The sequence below is a fragment of the Bombina bombina genome, chromosome 9, assembly GCF_027579735.1.
Source record: "Bombina bombina isolate aBomBom1 chromosome 9, aBomBom1.pri, whole genome shotgun sequence".
In the NCBI taxonomy this organism is placed as follows: Eukaryota; Metazoa; Chordata; class Amphibia; order Anura; family Bombinatoridae; genus Bombina; species Bombina bombina.
The window spans coordinates 244,779,178-244,806,787 of NC_069507.1; the positions used below are offsets into that span (position 1 = coordinate 244,779,178).

Genomic DNA, 27,610 nt, shown 5'->3' on the forward strand with positions numbered 1-27,610 from the left:
TTAATTTTTTAGAACTCCAGAATGTACCTTGAGACAGAAAGAATACTATATTATCAGGCATATATCTAGAGAGTCCTGGGTGCATTTATAAACTTAGATCAAAAGTTACAGATATAGGGGCCTATTTATCAAGGGCCGAATGGGCCCCCTCTTAAGACCGCTGCTCCATAACTGGTCCGGTGCCTCTGAGGCTGTGGTCTGCAATCTGCCCGATCCTATACAATCGGGTTGATTGACACCCCGTGCTAGCTGCCGATCGGCCACAAGTCTATAGGGGGCGGCATTGCACAAGCAGTTCATCAGAACTGCTTGTTCAATGTTAAATGCCGACAGCGTATGCCAACGAGATCGCTTGGTAGGTGATACACTCAATACCTGTCATGGTGACTAGTAGTGGAGGCCACATACTGTATGAGGACAAGTATCGAGTGTATCACTTACCAAGCGATCTCGTTGGCATAGCATTTGAGCACGCCATCCGCTACCATCCAGGAAAGGTGTTGTGATTTCGCTTCCACCCAGCTACTTAGGTGGATAGATACCCGATTGACATTGGGTGAAGGGTCTTATTTGTAACCTTTTATATGTTTTAAATGTTTTTAAAATAAATGTTATCTTTCTGAAGCAGTGGCCTGCGTTTGGTGATATACTTGAAACCTGGCAGTATAAAACCGGGTGTGCGTCTATACCAGAGCCTGAGTGTAAAGTGTGAGTTACCCCTTGGCGGGACCATTGTGTGAATTAGCACTAGTTCAAACATACTTCACTATATTCTTTTGTCTTTGTTTTATTTAAGGCAAGAAATCACCTGCATCAACCACATTGGAAATATTCAGTGGAGGATACATATCCTTATATTTATATTTGTATTTGTTTTTCACTTTTTATTGTATTAAAGTTCAATATATAAATATACGTACATTGCTGTGCTCATAACAATTTACTAAAATCTTTTTATATCTGATAAATGCAAGGCTGTCTTCTAAAGGACAAATATAACTTACTTTATGTTTAGTACCAGTCTCTTTCCCTTGTTCCTGTAATTTGTTTACATAGATTGGTGATAAAGAGTTATGGTCCATGGATTCATCTTTCTTTTCACTCTGATAGAAAAAGAAACACACACACAAATTAGCAGGTCCTGTTTAAAGAAAAAATATATGGTGAAAAGACAAACATTGTATATCAGCATATCTGGAACTGGCCTAGTAAAATAAGCTTGTTAATGACTTCTGTTTGTCACATTAGCCAGTAGTAATTTTAGAAGCATACATTTAAATAATTTTTTACAAATATATTCTGCAACACAATTTTGGTCGCAAAAGAAAATAAGCCTTGGAGAAGAATTTCAAATCAGATTTTGTTGACGTGTCTTGAGTTAAAGACGGCTGAATTTTAGTAATAATCTACAGATGAAATCAAAACAATATAGTGAGAGAATAAATGCAATAGGTGAAGGAAAAGAGTATTACACCAGGGAAGAGGCATTGGATGCATTGAAAGCTGAAGTGATGATGGGATTGTAGACAGTAATGTTTCAAAAGTGATTGTAGGATTAGAAGGAAGAAACAGTAAACGTTGCATACATGACGTATGGATTCAAAGTGGCAGAATGTCATCCAAAAAGAGATGATGAACAGTTGGTGGTACCAGTTATAAGGGAAGTAGACAAGTCACAAGATAGGTACAATTGGGTGTCATCAGTGGGAATGTAGTACTGGAACTAAAAGGAGCTTGCCAGCTGTGGATGTTCCAGTTGAGAAGACAATGGCAAAGATAATGAAGTAGTAGCAGAAAATGTGTCACTATAGGTACTGCTACAGACATAAGACTGAAATTGTAAAATTACAGCATTGTCTAGGCCTTTGCAAAGTGAACAGGATGGTTTACAGTTTAAAAGCAGCATTAGGAGAAGCAATGCAAATTGTCCTTTTATTTTACCAAGTTGTTTGCTACTTTAGTGAATGCACTTTTAATAACAAAATATAGCTGGAAAACTGTAGAGGACTGAGCAGAGAGTTGCCGGAAATAAAATAAGATTGTAGTAGACTAACTATTCCAGACCTTTTGAGGCAAGAGAAACTAGAGGGTTTGGGTTTATAAAAGGAGATTGGGTCAAGGGAAGGTTTTATATAGATGAATATAATACATTAGTGCTTAAACTGGGATGGAAATGTGCTAGTTGTTACAGAGTGATTTAAAAAATGGGTTAGAATGAGGATTAGGGTGGTAAAGAGGGATAAGAGTAGTGATGAGATATATTCAAGAGGACAGTGATACTCTGAGAAGAATGCAGATACCCTGACCGCTGTCCGCTGTATTTGTTTTATTTCTCATGTTTTAGTCTATTCTAGATTACAAGTGGTGCGCAATTTTTTTTCACTTATGTAAAAACATAATTTATGCTTACCTGATAAATGTATTTCTCTTGTAGTGTATCCAGTCCACGGATCATCCATTAATTATGGGATATTCTCCTTCCCAACAGGAAGTTGCAAGAGTTCACCCACAACAGAGCTGCTATATAGCTCCTCCCCTAACTGCCATATCCAGTCATTCGACCGAAAACATGCAGAGAAAGGAAAAACCATAGGGTGCAGTGGTGACTGTAGTTTAAATGAAAAAATGACCTGCCTTAAAATGACAGGGCGGGTCGTGGACTGGATACACTACAAGAGAAATAAATTTATCAGGTAAGCATAAATTATGTTTTCTCTTGTTAAGTGTATCCAGTCCACGGATCATCCATTACTTATGGGATACCAATACCAAAGCTAAAGTACACGGATGAAGGGAGGGATAAGGCAGGTACTTAAACGGAAGGTACCACTGCCTGAAAAAAACCCTTTCTCCCAAAAATAGCCTCCGAAGAAGCAAAGTATGAAGCGCAGACCAAGACGCCGTCTTGTAAATCTGTTCAACAGAAGCCTTATTTTAAAAAGGCCCAAGTGAAAGCCACAGCTCTAGTAGAATGAGCTGTAATCTCTTCAGGAGGCTGCTGTCCAGCAGTCTAATAGGCTAAACGAATTATGCTTTTAACCAAAAAGAAAGAGAGGTTGCTGAAGTCTTTTGACCTCTCCTCTGTCCAGAGTAGACAACAAACAAAGTAAATGTTTGATGAAAATCTGAAGTAGCTTGTAAGTAAAACTTTAAAGCACGAACCACGTCCAAATTGTGTGATAGACGTTCCTTCTTTGAAGAAGGATTAGGATACAAGAATGGAACAACACTCTCTTGAGTGATATTCTTGTTAGATACCACCTTAGGTAAAAACCCCAGGTTTGATACGCAGGACTACCTTATCCGTACGGAGGACCAGATAAGGAGAATCACATTGTAAAGCAGATAACTCGGAGACTCTACGAGCCGAGGAAATATCTACCAAAAAGGAACTTTCCAAGATAAAAAGTTTGATATCTATGGAATGAAGAGGTTCAAACGGAACTCCTTGAAGAACCTTAATAATCAGGTTTAAGCTCCATGGCGGAGCAACAGGTTTAAACACAGGCTTGGTTCTAACCAAAGCCTGACAAAATGCCTGAACGTCTGGAGTATCTGCCAGACGCTTGTGCAAAAGAATAGACAGAGTAGGAATCTGTCCTTTTAAGGAACTAGCTGACAACCCTTTTCTCAAAATCATCTTGGAGAAAAAATAGTATCCTGGGAATCCTGACTTTACTCCATGAGTAACCCTTGGATTCATATCAATAAGATATTTATGCTATATCTATGTTAAATTTTCCTAGTGACAGGCTTTCATGCCTGTATTAAGGTATCAAAGACTGACTCGGAGAAGCCATGCTTTGATAACATCAAGCGTTCAGTCTCCAGGCAGTCCATTTCAGAGAAGTTTAATTTAGATGGTTGAAAGGACCCTGAGGTAGAGGGTCCTGTCTCAGAAGCAGAGACCATGATGGAAAGAATGACATGTCCACCAGATCTGCATACCAGGTTCTGCGTGGCCACGCAGGCGCTGTTAAAAACACCAAAGCACTCTCCTGCTTGATCTTGTGCAAAGACCTCCGGAGGGAATTCCCACTTCCCCGGGTGAAAAGTCTGACGACTTAGAAAATCCGCCTCCCAGTTCTCAACACCTGGGATATGGAGAGCTGATAGACAAGAGAAAGTCTCTGTCCAGTGAATTATTTTAAGACTTCTAACATCGCTAGGGAACTTCTGTTCCCCCTTGATGGTTGATGTAAGCCACAGTCGTGATATTGTCCGACTGAATCTGATGTACCTCAGAGTTGCTAACTGAGGCCAAGCCTGAAGAGCATGGAATATCGCTCCCAGTTCCAGAATATTTATTAGAAGGAGGGTCTCCTCCTGAGTCCACTATCCCTGAGTCTTCAGGGAGTTCCAGACTGTATCCCAACCTAAAAGGCTGGCATCTGTTGTAACAACTGTCCCATCTGACCTGCGGAAGGTCATACCCTTGGACAGATGGACCCGAGATAGCCACCAGAGAAGAGAATCTCTGGCCTCTTGGTCCAGATTTAAGAGGGGGACAAATCTGTGTAATCCCCGTTCCATTGACTGAGCATGCATAGTTGCAGCGGTCTGAAATGTAGGCGTGCAAACGGTACTATGTCCCTTGCCGCTACCATTAAGCCGATTACATTCATGTACCGAGCCACCGAAGGGCGCGGATGGAATGAAGAACACGGCAGTAATTTATAAACTTTGACAACCTGGACTCCGTCAGGTAAATTTTCAATTCTACAGAAATTATCAGAGTCCCTAGGAAGGAAACCCTTGAGATTGGGGATAGAGAACTCTTTCCTTGTTCACTTTCCACCCATGCGATCTCAGAAATGACAGTACTACGTCCGTATGAGACTTGGCAATTTGGATGTTCGACGCCTAAATAAGGGGCCACTTCTATGCCCCGCGGCCTAAGGACCGCCAAAGCGACCCCAGAACCTCCATAAAGATTCTTGGGGCTGTAGTTAACCCAAAGGAAAGAGCAACAAACTGGTAATGCCTGTCTAGAAAGGCAAACCTGAAAAACGATGGTGATCCTTATGCATCGTTATGTGAGGATAAGCATCCTTCAAATCCATTGTAGTCCTCTATTGACTCTCCTGGATCATAGTTAAGATGGTACGAATAGTTTCCATCTTAAATGATGGAATTCTGAGGAATTTGTTTAAGATCTTTAGATCCAAAATAGGTCCGAAGGTTCCTTCTCCTTGGGAACCACGAACAGATTTGAGAAAAACTCTGTCCCTGTTCCTCTCTTGGAACTGGATGGGTCTCGTACACAATGTAAGAATGCCTCTTTCTTTATCTGGTTTGCAGATAATTGAGAAAGGTGAAATCTCCTCTTTTTTGGAGGGGAAGCTTTGAAATCCAGAAGATATCTCTGGGATATAATTTCCAATGCCTAGGGATCCTGGGCATATCTTGCCCACGCCTGGGCGAAGAATGAAAGTCTGCCCCCTACAGGATCCGTTACCGAATAGGGGACCGTTCCTTCATGCTGTCTTAGAGGCAGCAGCAGGCTCCTTGGCCTGCTTATCTTGTTCCAGGTCCGGTTGTCTCCAGACCGTCATGGACTGAGCAAAAGTTCCCTCTTGATTTGCCTTAGAGGAAGTTGATGCCACACCTGCCTTGAAGTTTCGAAAGGCACGAAAATAAGACTTTTTGGCCCTTGATTTGGACCTGTCCTGAGGAAGGGCATGACCTTTTCCTCCAGTGATATTAGCAATAATCTCCTTCAAACCAGGCCCTAATAGGGTCTGCCCCTTGAAGGGAAGTTAAGTAGCTTATTTATTAAAGTCACGACAGCTGACCATGATATAAGCCATAGCGCTCTGCGCGCCAGTATAGTAAAAACAGAATTCTTAGCCGTTAGTTTAGTCAAATGAACAAAGGCATCAGAAACAAAGGAATTGGCTAGCTTAAGTGCTCTAAGCTTGTCAAGTATATTCATCCAATGGAGTCGCTACCTGTAAAGCCTCATCCAGAGACTCCAACCAGAACGCTGCAGCAGCAGTGACAGGAGCAATGCATGCAAGGGGCTGCAGGATAAAACCTTGTTGAATAAACATTTTCCTAAGGTAACCCTCTAATTTTTTATCCATTGGATCTAAAAAAGCACAACTGTCCTCAACAGGGATAGTGGTACGCTTAGCTAGAGTAGAAACTCTTCTCTCCAACTTAGGAACTGTCTGCCATAAGTCCCGTGTGGTGGCATCTGTTAGAAACATTTTTCTAAAAATAGGAGGGGAAGAGAACGGCACACCTGGTCTATCCCATTCCTTATTAATAATTTCTGTAAACCTCTTTAGGTATTGGAAAAACATCAGTACACACCGGCACTGCATAGTATTTATTCAGTCTAGACAATTTCTCTGGCACTGTGATTGTAACACAGTCATTCAGAGCCGCTAAAACCTCCCTGAGCAAAAAGTGGAGGATCTCAAGCATAAATTTTAAATGTAGAAATATCAGAATCAGGTTAAATCATCTTCCCTGAGTCAAAAATATCACCCACAGACTGAAGCTCCCCTCAGCTTCTGCATATTGTGAGGCAGTATCAGACATGGTTCTTAACGCATCTGTATGCTCTGTATCTACCCCCAGAGCCATCTTGCTTTTCTTTAATTTCAGGTAGTCTGACTAATACCGCTGCCAAAGTATTATTCATAACTTTCGCCATGTCTTGTGATTTTTCACAAATTCTAAACATTTTCAGCAACGATATTAGCACTGCTCTAGAACTTCCAAACTCATTATATACTCCTGGAGTAAAGGTTTATTAACCTGATTTTATTTATGGTATTAAGGTTTGAACATGCAATACAGATTTAACTGTTGTGGTATATAACGTCTTGATTTATCTTAAAATTTATTAAAATTAATTTTCATAAATTTGACAAAAGAACAATAATTTGATATGGATTGATTATAACACATTGCATCAAATGTTTTTGTCAGCAAATGTTGATTTAGTTTTAGTCGTATTTTAGTCATCAGAATTTCTTTAGTTTTTTTATTTAGTTTTTAACACTGTTCCAAATTCTTTAGCATGCTTTACTCAGATTTTTTACTCAGATATTCAGTTATTTTACACTTAATTTTGACAATACTGAATGTCTTTCCATATTTAGGATAATATTGGTATATTTGAGTCAAGCACAAAAAAAAGTATTCTTGTGGGTTTTTGACTTGTAGGTTCAAATAAATGTAAATATAGGCATGTTTGATATTGCACACATGTATTTTTGCATATGGCAACTAGGGCCAAATCCTAGTGCAGCAAACATGTAGGGACATCAATCATCTAGGTCTAAGTTTCTCAGAAAATAATCTTTGTCTGTCTACATTATGCATTTTGCATGGCTAGAATGTTATCATTTAAACAGAAAGACTAGGAGCAGAATAATGGAAGAGGTGAAAGCATCCCTTTTCAGGGCAATGGGGAGCTTTTAGTTAGTATTTTATTTGTGGGGTTGGTTGTGTGGGTGGTGGGTTTTACTGTTGGGGGATTGTTTGTGGGGGGGTTTTACAGGTAAAAGAGCTGATTTCTTTGGGGCAATGCCCCGCAAAAGGCCGTTTTAAGGGCTATTGGTAGTTTAGTTTAGGCTAGGGTTTTTTTTTATTTTGGGTGGACTTTTTATTTTGATAATTGTGAAAGGTGAAATCTCCTCTTTTTTGGAGGGGAAGCTTTGAAATCCAGAAGATATCTCTGGGATATAATTTCCAATGCCCAGGGATCCTGGGCATATCTTGCCCACGCCTGGGCGAAGAATGAAAGTCTGCCCCCTACAGGATCCGTTACCGAATAGGGGACCGTTCCTTCATGCTGTCTTAGAGGCAGCAGCAGGCTCCTTGGCCTGCTTATCTTGTTCCAGGTCCGGTTGTCTCCAGACCGTCATGGACTGAGCAAAAGTTCCCTCTTGATTTGCCTTAGAGGAAGTTGATGCCACACCTGCCTTGAAGTTTCGAAAGGCACGAAAATAAGACTTTTTGGCCATTGATTTGGACCTGTCCTGAGGAAGGGCATGACCTTTTCCTCCAGTGATATTAGCAATAATCTCCTTCAAACCAGGCCCTAATAGGGTCTGCCCCTTGAAGGGAAGTTAAGTAGCTTATTTATTAAAGTCACGACAGCTGACCATGATATAAGCCATAGCGCTCTGCGCGCCAGTATAGTAAAAACAGAATTCTTAGCCGTTAGTTTAGTCAAATGAACAAAGGCATCAGAAACAAAGGAATTGGCTAGCTTAAGTGCTCTAAGCTTGTCAAGTATATTCATCCAATGGAGTCGCTACCTGTAAAGCCTCATCCAGAGACTCCAACCAGAATGCCGCAGCAGCAGTGACAGGAGCAATGCATGCAAGGGGCTGCAGGATAAAAACTTGTTGAATAAAAATTTTCCTAAGGTAACCCTCTAATTTTTTATCCATTGGATCTAAAAAAGCACAACTGTCCTCAACAGGGATAGTGGTACGCTTAGCTAGAGTAGAAACTCTTCTCTCCAACTTAGGAACTGTCTGCCATAAGTCCCGTGTGGTGGCATCTGTTAGAAACATTTTTCTAAAAATAGGAGGGGAAGAGAACGGCACACCTGGTCTATCCCATTCCTTATTAATAATTTCTGTAAACCTCTTTAGGTATTGGAAAAACATCAGTACACACCGGCACTGCATAGTATTTATTCAGTCTACACAATTTCTCTGGCACTGTGATTGTAACACAGTCATTCAGAGCCGCTAAAACCTCCCTGAGCAACAAGTGGAGGATCTCAAGCATAAATTTTAAATGTAGAAATATCAGAATCAGGTTAAATCATCTTCCCTGAGTCAAAAATATCACCCACAGACTGAAGCTCCCCTCAGCTTCTGCATATTGTGAGGCAGTATCAGACATGGTTCTTAACGCATCTGTATGCTCTGTATCTACCCCCAGAGCCATCTTGCTTTTCTTTAATTTCAGGTAGTCTGACTAATACCGCTGCCAGAGTATTATTCATAACTTTCGCCATGTCTTGTGATTGTTCACAAATTCTAAACATTTTCAGCAACGATATTAGCACTTCTCTAGAACTTCCAAACTCATTATATACTCCTGGAGTAAAGGTTTATTAACCTGATTTTATTTATGGTATTAAGGTTTGAACATGCAATACAGATTTAACTGTTGTGGTAGGGTATATAACGTCTTGATTTATCTTAAAATTTATTAAAATTAATTTTCATAAATTTGACAAAAGAACAATAATTTGATATGGATTGATTATAACACATTGTATCAAATGTTTTTGTCAGCAAATGTTGATTTAGTTTTAGTCGTATTTTAGTCATCAGAATTTCTTTAGTTTTTTTATTTAGTTTTTAACACTGTTCCAAATTCTTTAGCATGCTTTACTCAGATTTTTTACTCAGATATTCAGTTATTTTACACTTAATTTTGACAATACTGAATGTCTTTCCATATTTAGGATAATATTGGTATATTTGAGTCAAGCACAAAAAAAAGTATTCTTGTAGATTTTTGACTTGTAGGTTCAAATAAATGTAAATATAGGCATGTTTGATATTGCACACATGTATTTTTGCATATGGCAACTAGGGCCAAATCCTAGTGCAGCAAACATGTAGGGACATCAATCATCTAGGTCTAAGTTTCTCAGAAAATAATATTTGTCTGTTTACATTATGCATTTTGCATGGCTAGAATGTTATCATTTAAACAGAAAGACTAGGAGCAGAATAATGGAAGAGGTGAAAGCATCCCTTTTCAGGGCAATGGGGAGCTTAGGTTTTTTTTAGTTAGTATTTTATTTGTGGGGTTGGTGTGGGTGGTGGGTTTTACTGTTGGGGGATTGTTTGTGGGGGGTTTTTACAGGTAAAAGAGCTGATTTCTTTGGGGCAATGCCCCGCAAAAGGCCGTTTTAAGGGCTATTGGTAGTTTAGTTTAGGCTAGGGTTTTTTTTTTATTTTGGGTGGGCTTTTTATTTTGATAGGGCTATTAAATTAGGTGTAATTAGTTTAAATATCTTGTAAGTTGTTTTTTATTTTCTGTAATTTAGTGTTTGTTTGTTTTTGTAATGTAGCTAATTATATTTAATTTATTTAATTGTTTTTAATTTAGTTAATTTATTTAATTGTAGTGTAGTGTAGTGTTAGGTGTTATTGTAACTTAGTTTAGGTTTTATTTTACAGGCCAATTTGTATTTATTTTAGCTAGGTAGTTATTAAATAGTTAATAACTATTTAGTTTAGTTTTAAATAGGAATAATTTAGGTAATAATAGTAGGTTTTATTTAGATTTATTTTAATTATATTTAAGCTAGGGGGTGTTAGGATTAATGTTAGACTTAGGTTTAGGGGTTAATAAATTTAGTATAGTTGAGGCGACATTGGAGCGGCAGATTAGGGGTTAATAACATTATGTAGGTGTCGGCGATGTTCTGGACTGCAGATTAGGGGTTAATAAATATAATGTATGTGTCGGCGATGTTGGGGGCAGCAGATTAGGGGTTAATAAGTATAATGTAGGTGGTGGCGATGTCCAGAGAGGCAGATTAGGGGTTAATAAGTATAATGTAGGTGTCGGCGATGTTGGTGGTGGCAGATTAGGGGTTAATAAGTGTAAGGTTAGGGGTGTTTAGACTCGGGGTTCATGTTAGGGTGTTAGGTGTTAACATAAAATGTGTTTCCCCATAGGAATCATAAGGGCTGTGCTACTGAGTTTTACGCTGCTTTTTGGCAGGTGTTAGACTTTTTCTCAGCCGGCTCTCCCCATTGATGTCTATGAGGAAATCGTTCACGAGCACGTATAACCAGCTCACCGCTCACTTAAGCATCGCTGGTATTGGAGTGCATTGTGGAGTGCAATTTTGCTCTACGCTCACTTCTTGCCTGTTAACGCCAGGTTGATAAAAACCCGTAATACCAGCGCTGCAGGTAAGTGAGCGGTGAGAATAAACTGCAAGTTAGCACTGCACCCCTGTTACCACACAACTCGTAAAAAAAAATGTAAAGAAATATTTTGGTACAAACTAACAAGTCCCGTGCCTAGGGAAGTAAAATAAAGAGCATTAGCAAATTGCAAATGTTGTCATTTTCTATCTATACAATTCATTTTTGGGAGACAGTCTTCTCAAAATAATGTTATGTCAGAATGGCTGTTTTGAACATTATTTTAAAATATAGTGAGTTAAGTATTTTACAGCCAGCAAATTTCTCTCTGTTCAAAAGTCAGAAAGAGCACGTGTTTGGGTGACGCGTCACTTTTACCAGCGTCACTTGTACCATCTACTGCTAAACTGCCTTTGCCTAGAACATTTTTTAATAATTTAATAGAACTTGTTTTTATTTTTTTTTCTTTCATACTGGTGTTGCCCAAAGAGAAGATGTGTAATAAATAGCCTAGATGAAAATTCCTCTAGATATGCTCTTTGAGACCCTGAAAAAACTGGTGTATTTATTAGTCATATAAAATGAGAGTATCTATTCTTTCAAAAACTACTTAACCTTTTTCATGCAAAAAAACAAACAAACATTTTAACATGAATATTTGATGCTCTTAAATAAATAATAGAAATTGTTTTGTACAATGCCCTTTAACTGATTTCTTGTGAAGATAACAGTTTGTGTAAGAATATTGTAGGAAACATCTTCAATTCCTACTTGTTTACCTGTTCATTGTCTTTATTACAGACATCTTTATCATCGTGTTTTTTCTTGTCCGCATTCAATTCTCGGCTATCATCCACTTTACATGGCTTGGGTTGTGAACTGTTTCTCTTGTTTGTAACCTCTTCATGACTTCCCCTGGAATCTCGTACTTTACTCTCTTCCTTTCTCTTAAGTTTCCCAGTCATTTCATGAGGCTTTGACTCTGACTTTGACTTAGCCTCTTTCCTATAATATTCTCCATCTCTTTTATGTCTTGATGATGAATGTGAGGTGCCTTTTTTATCCCGATGACATCTAGGCCCATCACTGCGGTCATCAAAATCTTGCTTTTCAAATGTTCGGGAATAATGTTTCCGATCATGCACCCAGTGATCTGTCCTATCTTTCTTCTCTTCTCCATTGTCTCTCCAAAGAGCCTGCTCCCTTTCATCTTCCCACCTACCATAAGCTGACTGGTCCCAAGAATCCCTTCCATTTCCCCATTCTGCTCTTGATGCACCCAAAGGGCTTTGAGTAGAACTGCAGGAAGTAAAACTAGGAGTATGTGATCTTGGAGACAAAGAGCGGCTGATTGGACTGCGAGACCTTGTCCTTTCATTTCGATACCTGCACCCAAACAGTAGCATATAAGTTATAAATAATAACCCATAAACAAACCAAATAATAATGTTAACTATTATGTATAATTTACAATTTATAACCACCATTTTGAAATGGAATGAAAATTGATTACTCAAAAGTTATTTAAAATGGTCTGCTGCAGTTATCCTGATGTCTAATTACTAGGGCAATTTATCATTTTTAAAATGATGCTCTATAAATTAATTATATTTAACTATTGATTACCTGTCTGTGTCACGGAAGAGATCTCTTTCTCTCTGTGAATGTATGTCGTAGATAATTGCATCAACGTTCTTACCAGGTTTCTAAGAAGAAACAGAAACAAAGCTTGAATGGGAAAAGCTATTCTGTTATGCAAAAACATAAAAATAAAACAAAAAGAGAACTGATATGAAATAATTTGTGAACTTAATACTGACTACAAAGAAGTAAAATATAGACATATAGATCAGTCTCACACAAACTAAGGCCTAGGGGCCAATTTATCAATGTCTGTCCGACATGATACGCTGTAGCGTATCATGTCCGACAGACATCGCTGAATGCCAACAGCATACACTGTCGGCATTTAACATTGCACAATCACTTCACCAGAACTGCTTGTGCAATGCCGCCCCCTGCAGATCGGCAATCGGCCGCTAGCAGGGGGTGTCAATCAACCCGATCATATAGTATAGCAGAACGCAGCTTCAGAGGCAGCAGACCTGTTTCAAGCGAGACTGAAGGTTCACCCCGAAACAGGGGCATCAAGCTCCATTTAGGGCTTGATAATTCGTCCCCCTTATATTTCTTCAATCACTATAAAAAGCAAAGCACCTAAGTGACTGAGGTAGTCTGAAGATTGATAGACAGGAATGGTTAACACCGACATTACAGGGTTTTAAGGGCTATTCATTTTTGTTCCACACATATTAACAAAAAATTGTTTTATTTCATAACTAAACTTCCTCAAATGAATGAGATATTTTGCCTTGTTTAATACTTTTGTATTGCGCAGTAAGTTTGTACAAATTGTGACTTGGAGGGGATTCACAACTAGATGTGTAATAAAAATTGGATTTCATTTGCACATACTGATAATACAACACTGAGTAAATAATCAAGTTACTTTCCTTCTTAATATGAGGAGAGTCCACGGCATCATTGCTTATTGTTGGGAAATTCTGAACCTGGTCACCAGGAGGAGGTAAAGCACCCCAGCCAAAGGCTTACATACTCCCCCTACTTCCCTCATATCCCAGTCATTCTTTGCCTTTTGTCACAGGAGGTTTGCAGAGAAGTGTCAGAAGATTCAGAGTAGTTCCTTTTGAAGGGTATCTTCCCTTCAAAATGGGACTGGAGTTTTAAGAAGTCTTGTCAGCTTCTCAATGAGAGCTTTGACGAAAGTTAGAGTCTGGAGATGCAGGGAGAGTCTTTCTGCGAACCCATCCACACTCGTATTAACAGCTCCTAAGCAATCAGTGTTGATGAGTTTCACTGCCTGCTTCCATCGCTCAAGTACATGTCAGGAGCGATGCTACAAGACTGTCACTGAGAGGCTGTGTTTCTGTTCCACGGCATAGATTCCAGTAAGATCGTTTCATTTTTTACACATATGATAACGCCAGAAGACAGGGTCACAGTGTGGCTCCTTTTATCTGAATGGAATCAAGGGCTAATATCTCCTGAGGGGGATTGTTGAACAGTAGGGATTAATCACATAAATTTATTTGATTATGCTGCAACATGTGTGAGATGTTTTTTTGGGCTTAGGCAGATGTTGGAACATACAGGTTTTTACTTTTGTTTTTAGAGTTGCACAGCTTGAAAGGCTTGCCGCGCTTTTTTTGCTCTTATAGCAGGGGCGGTCCTGCATTACGCTCCATGTGACCGGGTGTGGTCACACTTTATTTCCTCTTTCCTGACTGTGCTGGTTACCGGGGAAGCGGTTTCTCTGTTTTGCCTGGGTTATAGGAGATGGTGAGTGCCCCAGGCATTGGGGGTATAAAGGTGCCGTTTTTTCTTCTTAATCAATAGTCTGCTTTGTAAGCGCAAGCTATGGAGGATTCTGATGCGTTAGAGGATACTCCCTCTTTACCTAACTCTAATACCTGTCTATATTGTGAGGCAGCCGTGGTATACCCGCCCGCTCAACTATGTTCCACATGCCTTGAAAAAGTAATCATGTCAAAGAAGGTTAATATGTTTGATACCACTGAGCCATCCACCTCTGAGGAGTCTCCGTCCTGTGAGGTGCGCACCCTACAGTCATCTCCTAATACACATGCAGCTTCCCGTAGCACTCCTAATCCTCCATCTAGAGGGGACCTTTTACCGTCTGGCGGTAAAAGGTGTCTGCGGCCTTTAGTGCTTTAACTCGCCCTGCTAAGCGCAAGCGAAAGGTCAAATGTTGCTATCCTTCCCAGGGGTCATCAACTAGTTTGTTGGATTTATCTGATATAAGATTATCTGACACTTCAGAGAGCACACTTTCTGGGTCGGAGTCTGCTGCCTCTAAACCTCAAGGTGCGGAGGAATCAGACTTTAGATTTAGGATTGAACATTTACGCTTTCTGTTGAAGGAAGTTTTGGCTACGTTAGAGGTTCCAGAGTCCAAATTGCCTGAGGAACCTTTGATTCCTAAATTAGATAAGGTCTAAGAGGACAGGGTTGTACCGCAAACTTTCCGGGTTCCTGTAAAGATGGCAAACATTATTAAGAATGAATGGGAAAGGATTGGTTCTTCCTTTTCCCCTTCATCTTCCATTAACAAATTGTTCCCGGTCCCGGACTCTCAGAGTTTTGGGGTTCCATCCCCAAGGTGAATGGCGCTATCTCCATGCTTGCTAAACGCGCTACTATCCCGCTTGAGGATAGTTAATCGTTCAAAGAGCCCATGGATAAGAAGATAGAAACTCTGTTAAGAAAGATGTTTTAACATACGGGATATTTGTTTCGACCGGCAGCAGCTGTTGCTAATTCTTTTATTTGTGATGCAAATATGCAAATTATTCGCCTGAATGCTAAGGCTTCAGGTTTTTCTGTTCAAGTCCGTAGGGCACTTTGGCTGAAGTCCTGGTCAGCAGACATGACTTCTAAGTCCAGACTTCTTTCACTCCCCTTTAAGGGAAAGATTTTATTTGGTCCAGGCCTGGACTCAATTTTCTCCATGGTTACTGGCGACAAAGGTGCCTTTTTACCGCAGGATAAGAGGAACAAGCCTAAGGGACAAGGTCCTAATTTTCGTTCCTTTCGTTCTGATAAATCCCAACGTCAGCAGCCCTCTGCAAAGTCAGAGTAATTTAAGAGTACTTGGAAGCCGGCTCAGTCCTGGAATGAATCCAAGCAGAGCAAGAAGCCCGCTAAGACAAAGTCGGCATGAAGGGGCGGCCCCCTATCCGGTTCTGGATCACGTAGGGGGCAGACTGTCGCTCTTTTCAGAAGCTTGGTTTGGGGACGTGCAGGACCCGTGGGTCCTGGAGGTCATCACTCAGGGAATATGCTCTCCGTATTCAGCATTGCACCAGCAGCTCACAAGAGCGGCTGGTGCAACGCCGCCCCCTGCAGACTCGTGGCCAATGGGCCGCCAGAAGGGGGGTGTCAATCAACCCGATCGTACTCGATCGGGTTGAATTCCGGTGATGTCTGTCCGCCTGCTCAGAGCAGACGGACAGGTTATGGAGCAGCGGTCTAGCTTGATAGATAGGCCCCTATGCATTCAGTTGACATCAAATTATTGTCCTGGAAGGTTCTTTTTCTACTGGCTATTGCTTCGACACGCAGAGTTTCTGAAATAGCTGCCTTGCAATGTGAGCCTCCTTATCTGGTGTTCCACACTGATAAGGCTGTCCTATGTACCTGCTTGGATTTTCTTCCTATGGTTGTGTCTAATTGCAACATCAATTAGGAGATTGTGGTTCCTTCCTTGTGTCCTAATCCTTCTTCTTCAAAATAACGTTTGCTTCATAATTTGGATGTGGTTCGAGCTTTGAAGTTTTATCTTCAAGCTTACTAAGGATTTTAGACAAACTTCTTCCTTGTTTGTTATCTACTCTAGGAAGCGTAAGGATCTGAAGGCTTCTCCAACTTCCTTATCTTTTTGGGGAGGAGTGTTATAAACTTAGCTTATGAGTCAGCAAGACTTAGACCTCCTCAGAGAATTATGGCTCATTCCACTAGAGCGGTGATTTCCTCTTGGGCCTTTAAGAACGAGGCCTCTATGAATCAGATTTGTAATGCGACTACCTGGTCCTCCTTACATACTTTTTCTAAATTTTACAAGTTTAACGTTTTTGCTTCAGCCGAAGGAGCTTTTGGGAGAATGGTTTTGCAGGCTGTGGTACCCTCAGATTAGGGTCCACCATTTTTTAACCCCTCCCGTTATCATTCAGTGTCCTCTAGAGCTTGGGTATAGTTTTCCTAACAGTGAGGAATGATAGCCATGGACTTTACTCATATTAAGAAGGAAAACATAAATTATGCTTATCTGAAAATTTAATTTCCTTCTGTATACGAAGAGTCTACGGCCCCCGCCCGTATACTCCAATGGTCGGACCAAAATTTGTTTTTCTCTTCTGGCACCATTTATACCCTGATATTTCTCCTACTGTTCTTTGTTCCCTTGGCAGAATGACTGGGATATGAGGGAAGTAGGGGGAGTATTTAAGCCTTTGGCTGGGGTGTCTTTGCCTCCTCCTGGTGGCCAGGTTCAGTATTTCCCAACAGTAAGGAATGATGCCGTGGACTCTCCTCATACAGAAGGAAATTAAATTATCAGGTAAGCATAATTTATGTTTTTAGAGATATAAGAATTCCATTATATACACACAAATACTAATACAGACATTGAATAATAAGGGACCTCTAATAAACCATAGAAATTATAAAAAAAAAATTCAAACCTGAATTTGATAAGACGTCTGTAGATTTGCCTTCTCTGTAATAAATGATAAAGAAAAGCACCATTTATCAAGCAGCGGTTGTTGCTTCGGAGACCCAAAGTTAAGAAGCAGCAATCGTAAGGCTGCCGCTCTTTACCCTCTCCGCCACCTAAAAGCCCCTACTAGTGGCCAATTGGCTGCCAGACAGCAGGGGTGGCATTGCACAAGCATTTCTGGTGAAATGCTTGTGCAATGATAAATGCTGACAGCCTATGCTGTCGGCATTTAGCGATGTCCAGTGGATATGATTCGCTATAGAGAATCATGTCCACTCGATGCTTAATAAATCAAGCCCATAGACTGTTTATCTTCCCTTAGGGTCACAGGGAAGGTTTATTTCAGATAATATAAACACCAATTGTTTGTTTCAAGCACAAGACAAGTCAGGCGTTATGCACATGCAAGGCAACAGTGTGATTAACACTGCATACCTTTTTGAAAAGCTATAGATAAGATATTCAGGTATTTTCTTAAAGGTAAATAAAATCCCAACATTTTCTTTCATGATTCAGACACAGCACACAATTTTAAACAATTTTCCAATTTACTTCTATCCTCAAACTTTCTTCTTTTTTATTGGTATCCTTTGTTGAAAAGCAGGAAGGTAAGTTCCGGAGCAGGCACGTGTCTGCAGAACTATATGGCAGCAGTTTTCCAAGAATGTTATACATTAGCTAGAGCACTTGATGGCAGCACTATTTCCTGTCATATAGTGCTCCAGACATACGCACACTACCTATCTAGATATCTCTTCAACAAAGAATAACAAGAAAACAAAGCAAATTTATACTAGAATTAAATTGTTAACTTTTTTTAAATTGTATGTTCTGTCTGAATCATGAAAGAAAAATTGGGGGTTTCATGTCCCTTTTATAAGTATTGTTTCCATGTTTTGGATGCAGACATCTTGCATGATCTGTGTGCTAGTATTTTCTCATTAGTTAACTGGCTTATACTATAAATTATTATTATATTATATTTATTAATTCAGTATACTATAACTATTAACAAAACCCTCCCAACTGGTGTTTGTGCATATTAAAGGAACAGTCTAGTCCAAATAAAACTTTCATGATTCAAATAAGGGAATAGAATTTTAAACAACTTTCTAATTCACTTTTATCATCAAATATGCATTGTTCGCTTGGTATTCTTTGTTGAAAACTAAACCTAGGTAGGCTCATATGCTAATTTCTAAAACATTGAAGGCAGCCCCTTATTTCAATGCATTTGGCAGTTTTTCACAGCTAGAGAGCATAAGTTCATGTGTGACATACAGATTACATTGTGATCACGCCCGTAGATTTACAAGTGAGAGGGCACTGATTGACTAAATGCATGTCTGTCAAAATAACATAAATAAGGGGGCAATCTGCAAAGGTTTATATACAAGATAATCACAGAGATAAAAAGTGTATTAATATAACTGTGTTGGTTATGCAAAACAGGGGAATGGGTAATAAAGAGATTATCTTTTTAAACAATAACAAATAGGCCTTTGAACTGCTTTGAAATAAAAAATGCGCACAAGAGACATTGTAGTCTTTTAAAGCTTCTGAAGTTGTTGTTACTCAGTTGTTTCCATCAGACTGCAGTCATGTCTAATACCACTGGTTAATGTTTCTACTGTACTGAAAATAAGACACACAAAATGCATTTTAAGGGACAGTCAAGTCCAAAAAAACTTTTATGATTTAAATAGGGAAAGAAATTTTAAACAACTTTCCAATTTACTTTTATCACCAATTTTGCTTTGTTCTCTTTGTATTCTTAGTTGAAAGCTAAATCTAGGAGGTTCATATGTTAATTTCTTAGACCTTGAAGACTGCCTCTAAGACAAGACAAGAAAAATAGACAAGAAAAAAAGACCTAAGGGACGTCAAAGTTCTAATTTTAGCTCCTTTCGTAACTTTAAAGGTCAAAAGTCTTCCTCTCCCTCCTCCAAGCTGGAGCAGTCCAAGTCCTCTTTGAGACCCAATCAGACTTGGAATACGGGGAAGCAATCAAAAAAGCCTTCATCTGAGACTAAGTCAGCATGAAGGGTCTGCCCCTGGTCCAGGATTGGATCAAGTGGGGGCAGACTTTCCTTGTTTCGACAAGCTTGGATACACGATGTCCCAGAGTCTTGGGCTGTGGAAATAGTATCTCAGGGTTACAAAATAGAATTCAAGACTCGTCCTCCCAGGGGCTGATTCCTCCTCTCAAGATAATCTGCGGATCAGGTAAAAACAGAGGCATTCTTAAGCTGCGTTCAGGACCTTTCCTCCCTGGGAGTGATTGTTCCAGTCCCAGTAAGGGAAAAGGGTCTAGGATTCTATTCAAATCTGTTTGTGGTTCCCAAGAAAGAGGGAACTTTTCGACCCATTTTAGACCTAAAGTGTCTCAACAAATTTCTCAGGGTACCGTCCTTGGAAACCATTCATTCCATTCTTCCTTTGGTCCAAGAGGGTTAGTTCATGATGACCATAGACCTGAAGGACGGGTATCTTCATGTTCCCATCCATAGGGATCATCACTAGTTCCTGAGATTCGCTCTTCTAGACAAGCACTATAAATTTGGCCTTGCCACAGTTCCCAGAATTTTCACAAAGGTTCTGGGGGCTCACTTGGCAGTTGTCAGGTCTCAGGGAATTGCGGTCGCGCCTTACCTGAACGACAAATTGGTTTAAGCGCCATCTTTTCAACTAGCAAACTCTCATACATAGATCTTGTTGTCGTTTCTATGTTCCCATGGATGGAAACTGAATTTGGAGAAAAGAGTTCCCTTGTTCCAACTACAAGGGTGTGTTTCTTAGGGACCATAATAGATTCCCTATCTATGAAGATTTTTCTGACGGAGGTCAGAAAATCCAAACTTTTCTCCTCTTGCCTCACTCTCCTGTCTATTGTTTGGCCATCAGTGGCTCAATGCATGGAGGTAATTGGTCTGATGGTCGCTTCCATTGACATTATTCCCTATGCTCGATTCCATTTGAGAACTCTACAATTATGCATGCTCAGACAATAGAGACCATTCAGATCTGTCTCAGAGGATAGATCTGGACCAGTTGACAAGAGAGTCTCTCACTTGGTGGATTTCTTAAGATCATCTGTCTCAGGGCACATGTGTCCGGAGACCCTCCTGGGTGATTGTGACCATGGACGCCAGCCTGCAATGGCTGGGGAGCAGTCTGGGACTCATTAAAGGCTCAGGGCCTATGGACTCGGGAGGAGTCTTCTCTCCCCATAAACATCTTGCAGTTGAGAGCGATCTTAAATGCCCTGATGGCTTGGCCTCAGTTGTCTTTAGCCCGGTTTATCAGGTTCCAGCCGGACAACATCACCTTAGTGGCTTACATCAACCACCAGGGAGGAACTCTGAGTTCCTTGGCCATGAAGGAGGTGGCTCGGATTATTCAGTGGGTGGAAGCTCACAATTGTTTCTATCGGCTATCCACATTCCAGGAGTGGACAACTGGGAGGCGGATTTTCCGAGCAGACAGATCTTTCATCCCAGGGAGTGAGCTCTCCATCCGGAGGTGTTCTCCAGGTTAACTCTCAAGTGGGGGGTACCGGAGTTTGATCTGATGGCGTCTCGTCAGAATGCCAAGCTTCCAAGGTACAGTTCAAGGTCAAGAGATCCTCAGGCCGCCCTGATAGATGCTCTGGTGGTTCCTTGGGATTTCGATCTAGCATACCTGTTTCCTCAGTTTCCTCTCCTTCCATGAGTCATTGCTCGTATCAAACAGGAGCGAGCATCTGTAATTCTGATAGCTCCTGCATGGCCTTGCAGGATCTGGTTTGCAGACCTGGTGAGGATGTCTTCTCTTCCACCTTAGAGGTTACCTCTGAGGAAGGACCTTCTAACTCAGGATCCTTTCCTCCATCCAAATCTAGTTTCTCTGAAGCTGACTGCTTGGAGATTGAAGATTAGTTTTGGCTAAGCGTGGATTTTCTGAATCTGTTATTGATACCATGCTTCAAGCTCACAAGCCAGTTACTCGCAAGATTTACCATAAAGTATGGCGCAAATACCTTTATTGGTGTGATTTGAAAGGCTTCTCTTGGAGCAGGGTCAGGATTCCTAGAATTTTGTCTTTTCTTCAGGAAGGTCTGGAGAAGGGTTTTTCAGTCAGTTCTCTGAAGGATCCGATTCCTGCACTGTCTATTCTTTTACACAAACGTCTGGCGGATGTTCCAGATGTTCAATCTTTTTGTCAGGCCTTGGTCAGAATCAGACCTGCATTTAAGCCTGTTGCTCCTCCTTGGAGCCTTAACCTAGTTCTTAAGAGTTTTGCAGCAGGCTTCGTTTGAGCCAATGCATTCTGTAGATATTAAGTTGTTATCCTGGAAAGTTTTGTTTCTTATTGCTATTTCCTCTGCTCGTAGAGTTTCTGAAGTCACGGCTCTGCAGTGTGATTTGCCTTACGTTATTTTTCATGCGGATAAGGCGGTCCTTCGTACTAAATTTGGGTTTCTCCCTAAGGTGGTTTTGGATCGAAACATTAATCAGGAAATTGTTGGATGTTGTGCGTGCTCTAAAATTTTACCTACAGGCTACTAAAGATTTTTGTAATACAGCCAAAAGAAACGGACTGTTACTGTCAGAAAAGTAGCTTGTTACAAACTAAGTAACTCAGTACTTTTATAGCTTTCCGCTTTATCCTGTGGGTAAGGTATATGTAAGTGTTAAATATTCAGCACGCTCTAAGTAAGTCCTAGACCCCATAAGTATAATGCATATCACATATCATGGTTTATCACATATCATGGTTCAGCTGATGTCTAAAGACTTTTGTCAGTCTTCTGCCCTGTTTGTTTCTCAGGAAAGCGTAAGGGTCAGAAGGCCACTTCTACATCTCTTTCCCTCTGGTTGAGAAGTATGATTCATTTAGCTTATGAGACTGCTGGACAGCAGCCTCCTGAGAGAATTACGGCTCATTCCACTAGGGCTGTCTCCTCTTCTTGGGCTTTCAAAAATGAAGCTTCTATGGAACAGATTTGCAAGGCGGCAAAATGGTCCTCTTTGCATACTTTTTCCAAATTTTCCAAATTTGATACTTTTTCTTTGGCTGGGGCCTCTTTTCGGAGAAAGGTTCTTCAAGCGGTGGTGCCTTCTGTTTAGGTCTGCCTGTCTTGTTCTCCCTCCCTGTTCATTCCGTGTCCTCTAGCTTGGGTATTGGTTCCCACTAGTAATTGCAATTTCGTTGTGGACTCTCCATGTCTTAGGAAAGAAATTAAAATTTATGCTTACCTGATACATTTTTTCTTTCCAGACATGGAGAGTCCACGACCACACCCTTAAGATTAGACCATATTTTTTTTACTAAACCTCAGGCACCTCTACACCTTTGTGTTATCTTCTTTTTCCATTTCCCTTCGGCTGAATGACTGGGGGCTATGGGTAAGGGAAGTGACACTTAACAGCTTCGCTGGGGTGCTCTTTGCCTCCTCCTACTGACCAGGAATGAATATCACACTAGTAATTGGAATGACGTTGTGGACTCTCCGTGTCCGGAAAGAAAGAAATTTATCAGGTAAGCATAAATTTTATTTTTAAACTTTTCTTAAGACATGAGGCCCTGACATAGATTCCCCAAGTTCCATTAAAATAGAGTTGATTATCTTCACAGTTCATCAGTTAGTAGTGATTTTTGTAAACCTTAGCTTCCTTAACATTATTATATCACTGTTTTAAATACCTTATTGTGTTTTCTACTGATAGCTATTCTACTTTTTTTCTTAATAAGTACTCAAGTGTGACAGTGTTACTTGTTTATTTATTTAATTTCTCTTTCACCACATGGTTATATTTCCTTGATTTTACATAAGGAATCTGTAGCACGGTTTTCTAGATGCACATGGTAGAAAATGTAATTGTTTTACTTTAGGATAAGTAAAATATCAGGGGGTCATGCAGCTGACCCAAACAAGCCCATCTTATACACTCTTACTATCCCAGAGCTAAATGTTAGGGAATGTCAATCTTTTCTTTGCAGACCTTGGGATCAGCTAATAACACTCAGTACCATTATCCATACAGGTTAATTGTCAATTATTGTACACAGCTTAAGAAGACTGTAGGACATGGGTATCAAGTTCAGTCTATCTATACTATTCAGCTCATCCCTGATTTACTATTCTGTAGATCTGCTATTGCATACAATTTAATGCTGATCGGATTTCTTCCATCTGATCCATAGCTCAAAAAGGCAGATAGCTTTACTACTCTCAACTTGGGTGGTTTGACATATGTGAAAAATACCACGAAAGCTTTTTTACTTGAGGTTGAGCCTAACCCTCACATGCAGACAATATATACATGGAAATAAATTAGTACAGGTAGAAAACCCTTTATCCAGACTGCTTGAGACCGGAAAAGGTTTGGATTTTAGAATAGTTTGGATTTTGGAATATTTGCATCTGCAAAATGGGACAGTTTGGAGAGGGGATGGAACCAAGTGTAAATAATATCTTATGCAATTTAGGCGACATTTACATATCATAATACAGTTTATACATGCAACCTAAAGGTAGTTTTATATTATTTTTTATACTTTTGCAGTCATAGTACCATCAGAAAGATAGTACAGTACGATTATCAGAAAGGTTATATTTGTTGTTTTTAAATACATATAGATTATTATTTGCATTTTAGAATATATTTTTTTAAAGTATTAATTAAAAAGTTTAGATTTCAGAATAAGTTTGGATTTTGGAATTCCATATTTGGGATTTCTACCTGTAGTAACATAAATGTATGAAATAACTTGGAAACTGGTTTAAAAAAAATAATGTTATTCTATCCTAAATGCTAGTCATTTCTGTTATTTAAATAAATAGAAATATATCAAGTTTAGAAAAAAAAAGGAAGATATATATGGGATATTCAGCTGAACTCAACCCAAACAGCTGTAGTTCTTTTTTTAAGCAAGTATGTGGTTTCTATTTCTACCCAGTTCACCAGTGGCTAAAAAATCTCAGTGATCCTTCAAACAACCTGAGCTTGGCTTTTTGTATAAATAAAAATATAGACACAGACATACAAAAACTGTTGTTGAAATGACAGCTTGCAATCATTTAACAGAGTTAGACTTATACAGCTCATGGAACACAGCTGTTTGCGGTTTCAATCAACAAATGGGGGCTTAAATGGTTTGCTACTAAAGCTTCCAATATGTAGAAATTTGTTGTAAATGTTTTCCAAATTAACTGAACAACAAATTCCTGGCAAACTTTGTAAATTTAGCTGTCGGCTTTAGCATCAGACTTGCAGATGTTAAACAAAATCAGATATTTGCATTATGTCTTCTCCAAATGAAATTCTATTCTATTTTACAGAAACGAAAACTCTGCACTCCCTAAAATATTGAATCTTCTATTTTTAAATAAAGAGTTCCTGAGTGGTTATTTATCTAGTTGCACTTGCATTCAACATATATTTGTGTGTGGTGGTGGTGGTAGGGGTGTCTGATTTGAATTTCCAATTTTCTGCTAACAGAGCTAAAACATTGATTTCTTTCCAAAGGCAGGGAGATTCTATGACTTCATTACTGTTAGGAATATCAACACCTGGCCACCAGGAGGAGGAAAATACACCCCAGACAAAATCTATAAACATCCCACCCACTTCCCCTATCCCCCCAGTCATTCTTTGCCTTTCGTCACTATAGGAGGATGGCAGAGAATTGTTAGAAGAAATTTGTAGTCCATTAATGGGTATGTTCCATTCAAGTGTGGACTGGGGTGTTTAAGTAACCATGTAATCCTCTCAGTGAAAATTGTGGTGAACGCTGGCTCTAGATGTCGCAGGGAATGATCTCTGACCACTATCTAGACTTAAAGCTACCCCCTCCTGGGAAATCAGTGTTAACGCTTTACACTGTTTTCTCCTTATCTTCAGGTCCCTGTCAGATGTGTTTGGTGAGACTATCAGACCTTGAGGCGCTGTGCCTGCTCGACAGTTTTTATCCCGGACGGTAAGTCCTTTATATTTCTTTGAGGAATTATGCCTAGTAGGGCTGCAAATTGCATGAGGTTATGGGGACATTGAAATAAACAGTTCACAGTGTGATACTTTATTCTCTTCCGGATATGGGGACATTTCAGGGGTGTATTATGGCATAGGCCAACAAGGCCGGTGCCTAGCGTGACAGGTTTATGGGGGCGGCACTTTTTGAGATCACTCATCACATCACACTGACTGTGCTCATTATACGGAGCAATATATTTTTTTGTGCGTGATCTCCTGGGAGTCTGGGACTCCTGACAGCAGAGGTTTTGCAGAGCGATACTTGCTGCTAATTTATTGTGTTTGACTGAGAGCCCCTCCTCCCTCATGCTGAAACGAGCAGGTAAGCAGCCTTGGAGAAGGAGAGCAGCTCTTAGACAGTGCTGCTCTCTGTGCTCTGTGTGCCCTGCTGCATTAATACCAGCTAAGAGCTGGCACCCATGATTGAAATACACCGCAAGGATAAGTTGGGAAAGGCAGGAAGACAGCATGTCCGTTCCTCTGGGAGTGAGAGCCAGGCAGCTGAAAATGTCTGTTAAATTGATATAGGTTGTAGAACGAGGGGCTGGTTCATAGGGGATTCCTGAAGATTCCACTCTGTGTTCCACAATTCTTCCTGGAAAACTGTGTCTTTATAGAGTAATTTTGAATAAAACGGCTCCACAAACAGTCAGGAAAGATAGATACGGATTTCTTTGAGTATAAAAAGTAGCTTTATTGAGCTCAACACGTTTCAACGGATATACTGTCTCTCTTAAGAGCAGTTAAAATATAATATGGCTTAAAAGTCATATGACTTTTAAGCCACACTATATTTTAACTGCTCTTGAGAAAGACAGAATATCCATTGAAACGCGTTTGTGGAGCCGTTTTATTCAAAATTAATCTATAAAGACACAGTTTTCTGGGAAGAATTGTGGAACACAGAGTGGAATCTTCAGGAATCCCCTATGAACCAGCGCCTCTTTCTACAACCTATATCGATTTAACAGCCTTCTTCTTTTTTAGCTGGAAATGTCTGAAGCCTCTGAACTAGGTAAAACAAATCCAGAATAAAGCAGATATTTATGTTTTACATACATATTTGCCTGCAGTGGCTTCTAAGTGCAGCACTTCACTTCTGTTTCACTACACAAGGGGTTGTCTGCAAACTACACATTTGATTCAATTACAAACGCAATACCTCCCATTTACTTTCAAATGTGTCTGTAAATGTGCAGCCAGCCCCTTGTGTAGTCATGTGTGAAGGACTGATCCCTCTACAGCAGCTCCCTGCTTCAAAGCTTATTGAGAAAGTTAAAAAATACAACTATCTGAAAAGAAGCAATCTGTAGATTCAGGGGCATATGGATCAAGCTCCGAATGGAGCTTGATGCCCTGTGTTTCTGGCGAGCCTGCAGGCTCACCAGAAACAGCAGTTATGAAGCAGCAGTCACAAAGACCGCTGCTCCCTAACCTGTCCGCCTGCTCTGAGCAGGCGGACAGACATCGCCAGAAATCAACCCGATCGAGTACGATCGGGTCGATTGACACCCCCTGCTGGCGGCCGCGAGTCTGCAGGGGGCGGCGTTGCACTGGTGCTGGTGCAATGCTGAAAACAGCGAGCGTATTGCTCGCCGTATTCAGCCAGGTCTGTCAGACCTGATCCGCACTGTCGGATCAGGTCAGACAGACCTTGATAAATAGAGGCCAAAGTCTGCAACTTGAGCTGCCAACATAGATTGCTTCTTATAGATATCTAGGGCATGCTCTCTAGGTATTTAGTATTCTTCTGCCCTGCTGCAGAGGTAAAAAATTGACAGATCAAACAATGTATGCAAAGGACAGTTTCAGTGGGCAGTGGGAAGGTATGCATGTTTCCAAGTTGAGGTAAATATCAGAACTGCTTAAAACAAAAAAAAATAGTGCCTACTAAGAAATTAAGGTGTTATATATTAAATGATTCCTGTTTAAAAAAATAATTATAATTTTTGTATATTGTATATGTGCCTCTCTGTGTGTGCCTGTGTGTATGTGTATGTGCCTCTCTGTGTGTGTGTGTGTATGTGCCTGTGTGTATGTGTCTCTGTGTGTGTGTATGTGCCTGTGTGTATGTGTCTCTGTGTGTGTGTATGTGCCTGTGTGTATGCCCCTGTGTGTGTATGTGCCTCTCTGTGTGTGTATGTGCCTCTGTGTGTGCCTGTGTGTATGTGCTTCTGTGTGTGTATGTGCCTGTGTGTGTGTGTGTGTGTATGTGCTTCTGTGTGTGTGTGTGTGTGTGTATGTGCCTGTGTGTGTGTGTATGTGCCTCTCTCTGTGTATGTGTGTGTATGTGCCTGTGTGTATGTGTCTCTGTGTGTGTGTATGTGCCTGTGTGTGTGTGTGTGTGTGTGTGTATGTGCCTCTCTGTGTGTGTGTATGTGCCTCTCTGTGTGTGTGTATCCAAGTTG

General features: G+C 40.3%; 1 protein-coding gene across 5 annotated transcripts in view; it reads right to left on the reverse strand.

The window, feature by feature from the left end:
• RBM20 (RNA binding motif protein 20) overlaps positions 1–27,610 on the reverse strand; it is a 415,808-nt gene that overhangs the window by 42,722 nt on the left and 345,476 nt on the right. For all 5 annotated transcript variants that reach the window (XM_053692751.1, XM_053692749.1, XM_053692750.1 and 2 more), the window contains exons 8-10: positions 12,498–12,577; positions 11,651–12,257; positions 1,005–1,103 (exon numbers count right to left, since the gene is read on the reverse strand). In XM_053692751.1, the coding sequence (XP_053548726.1) occupies positions 1,005–1,103; positions 11,651–12,257; positions 12,498–12,577 (786 nt within the window). The remainder of the gene's footprint in view (positions 1–1,004; positions 1,104–11,650; positions 12,258–12,497; positions 12,578–27,610) is intronic.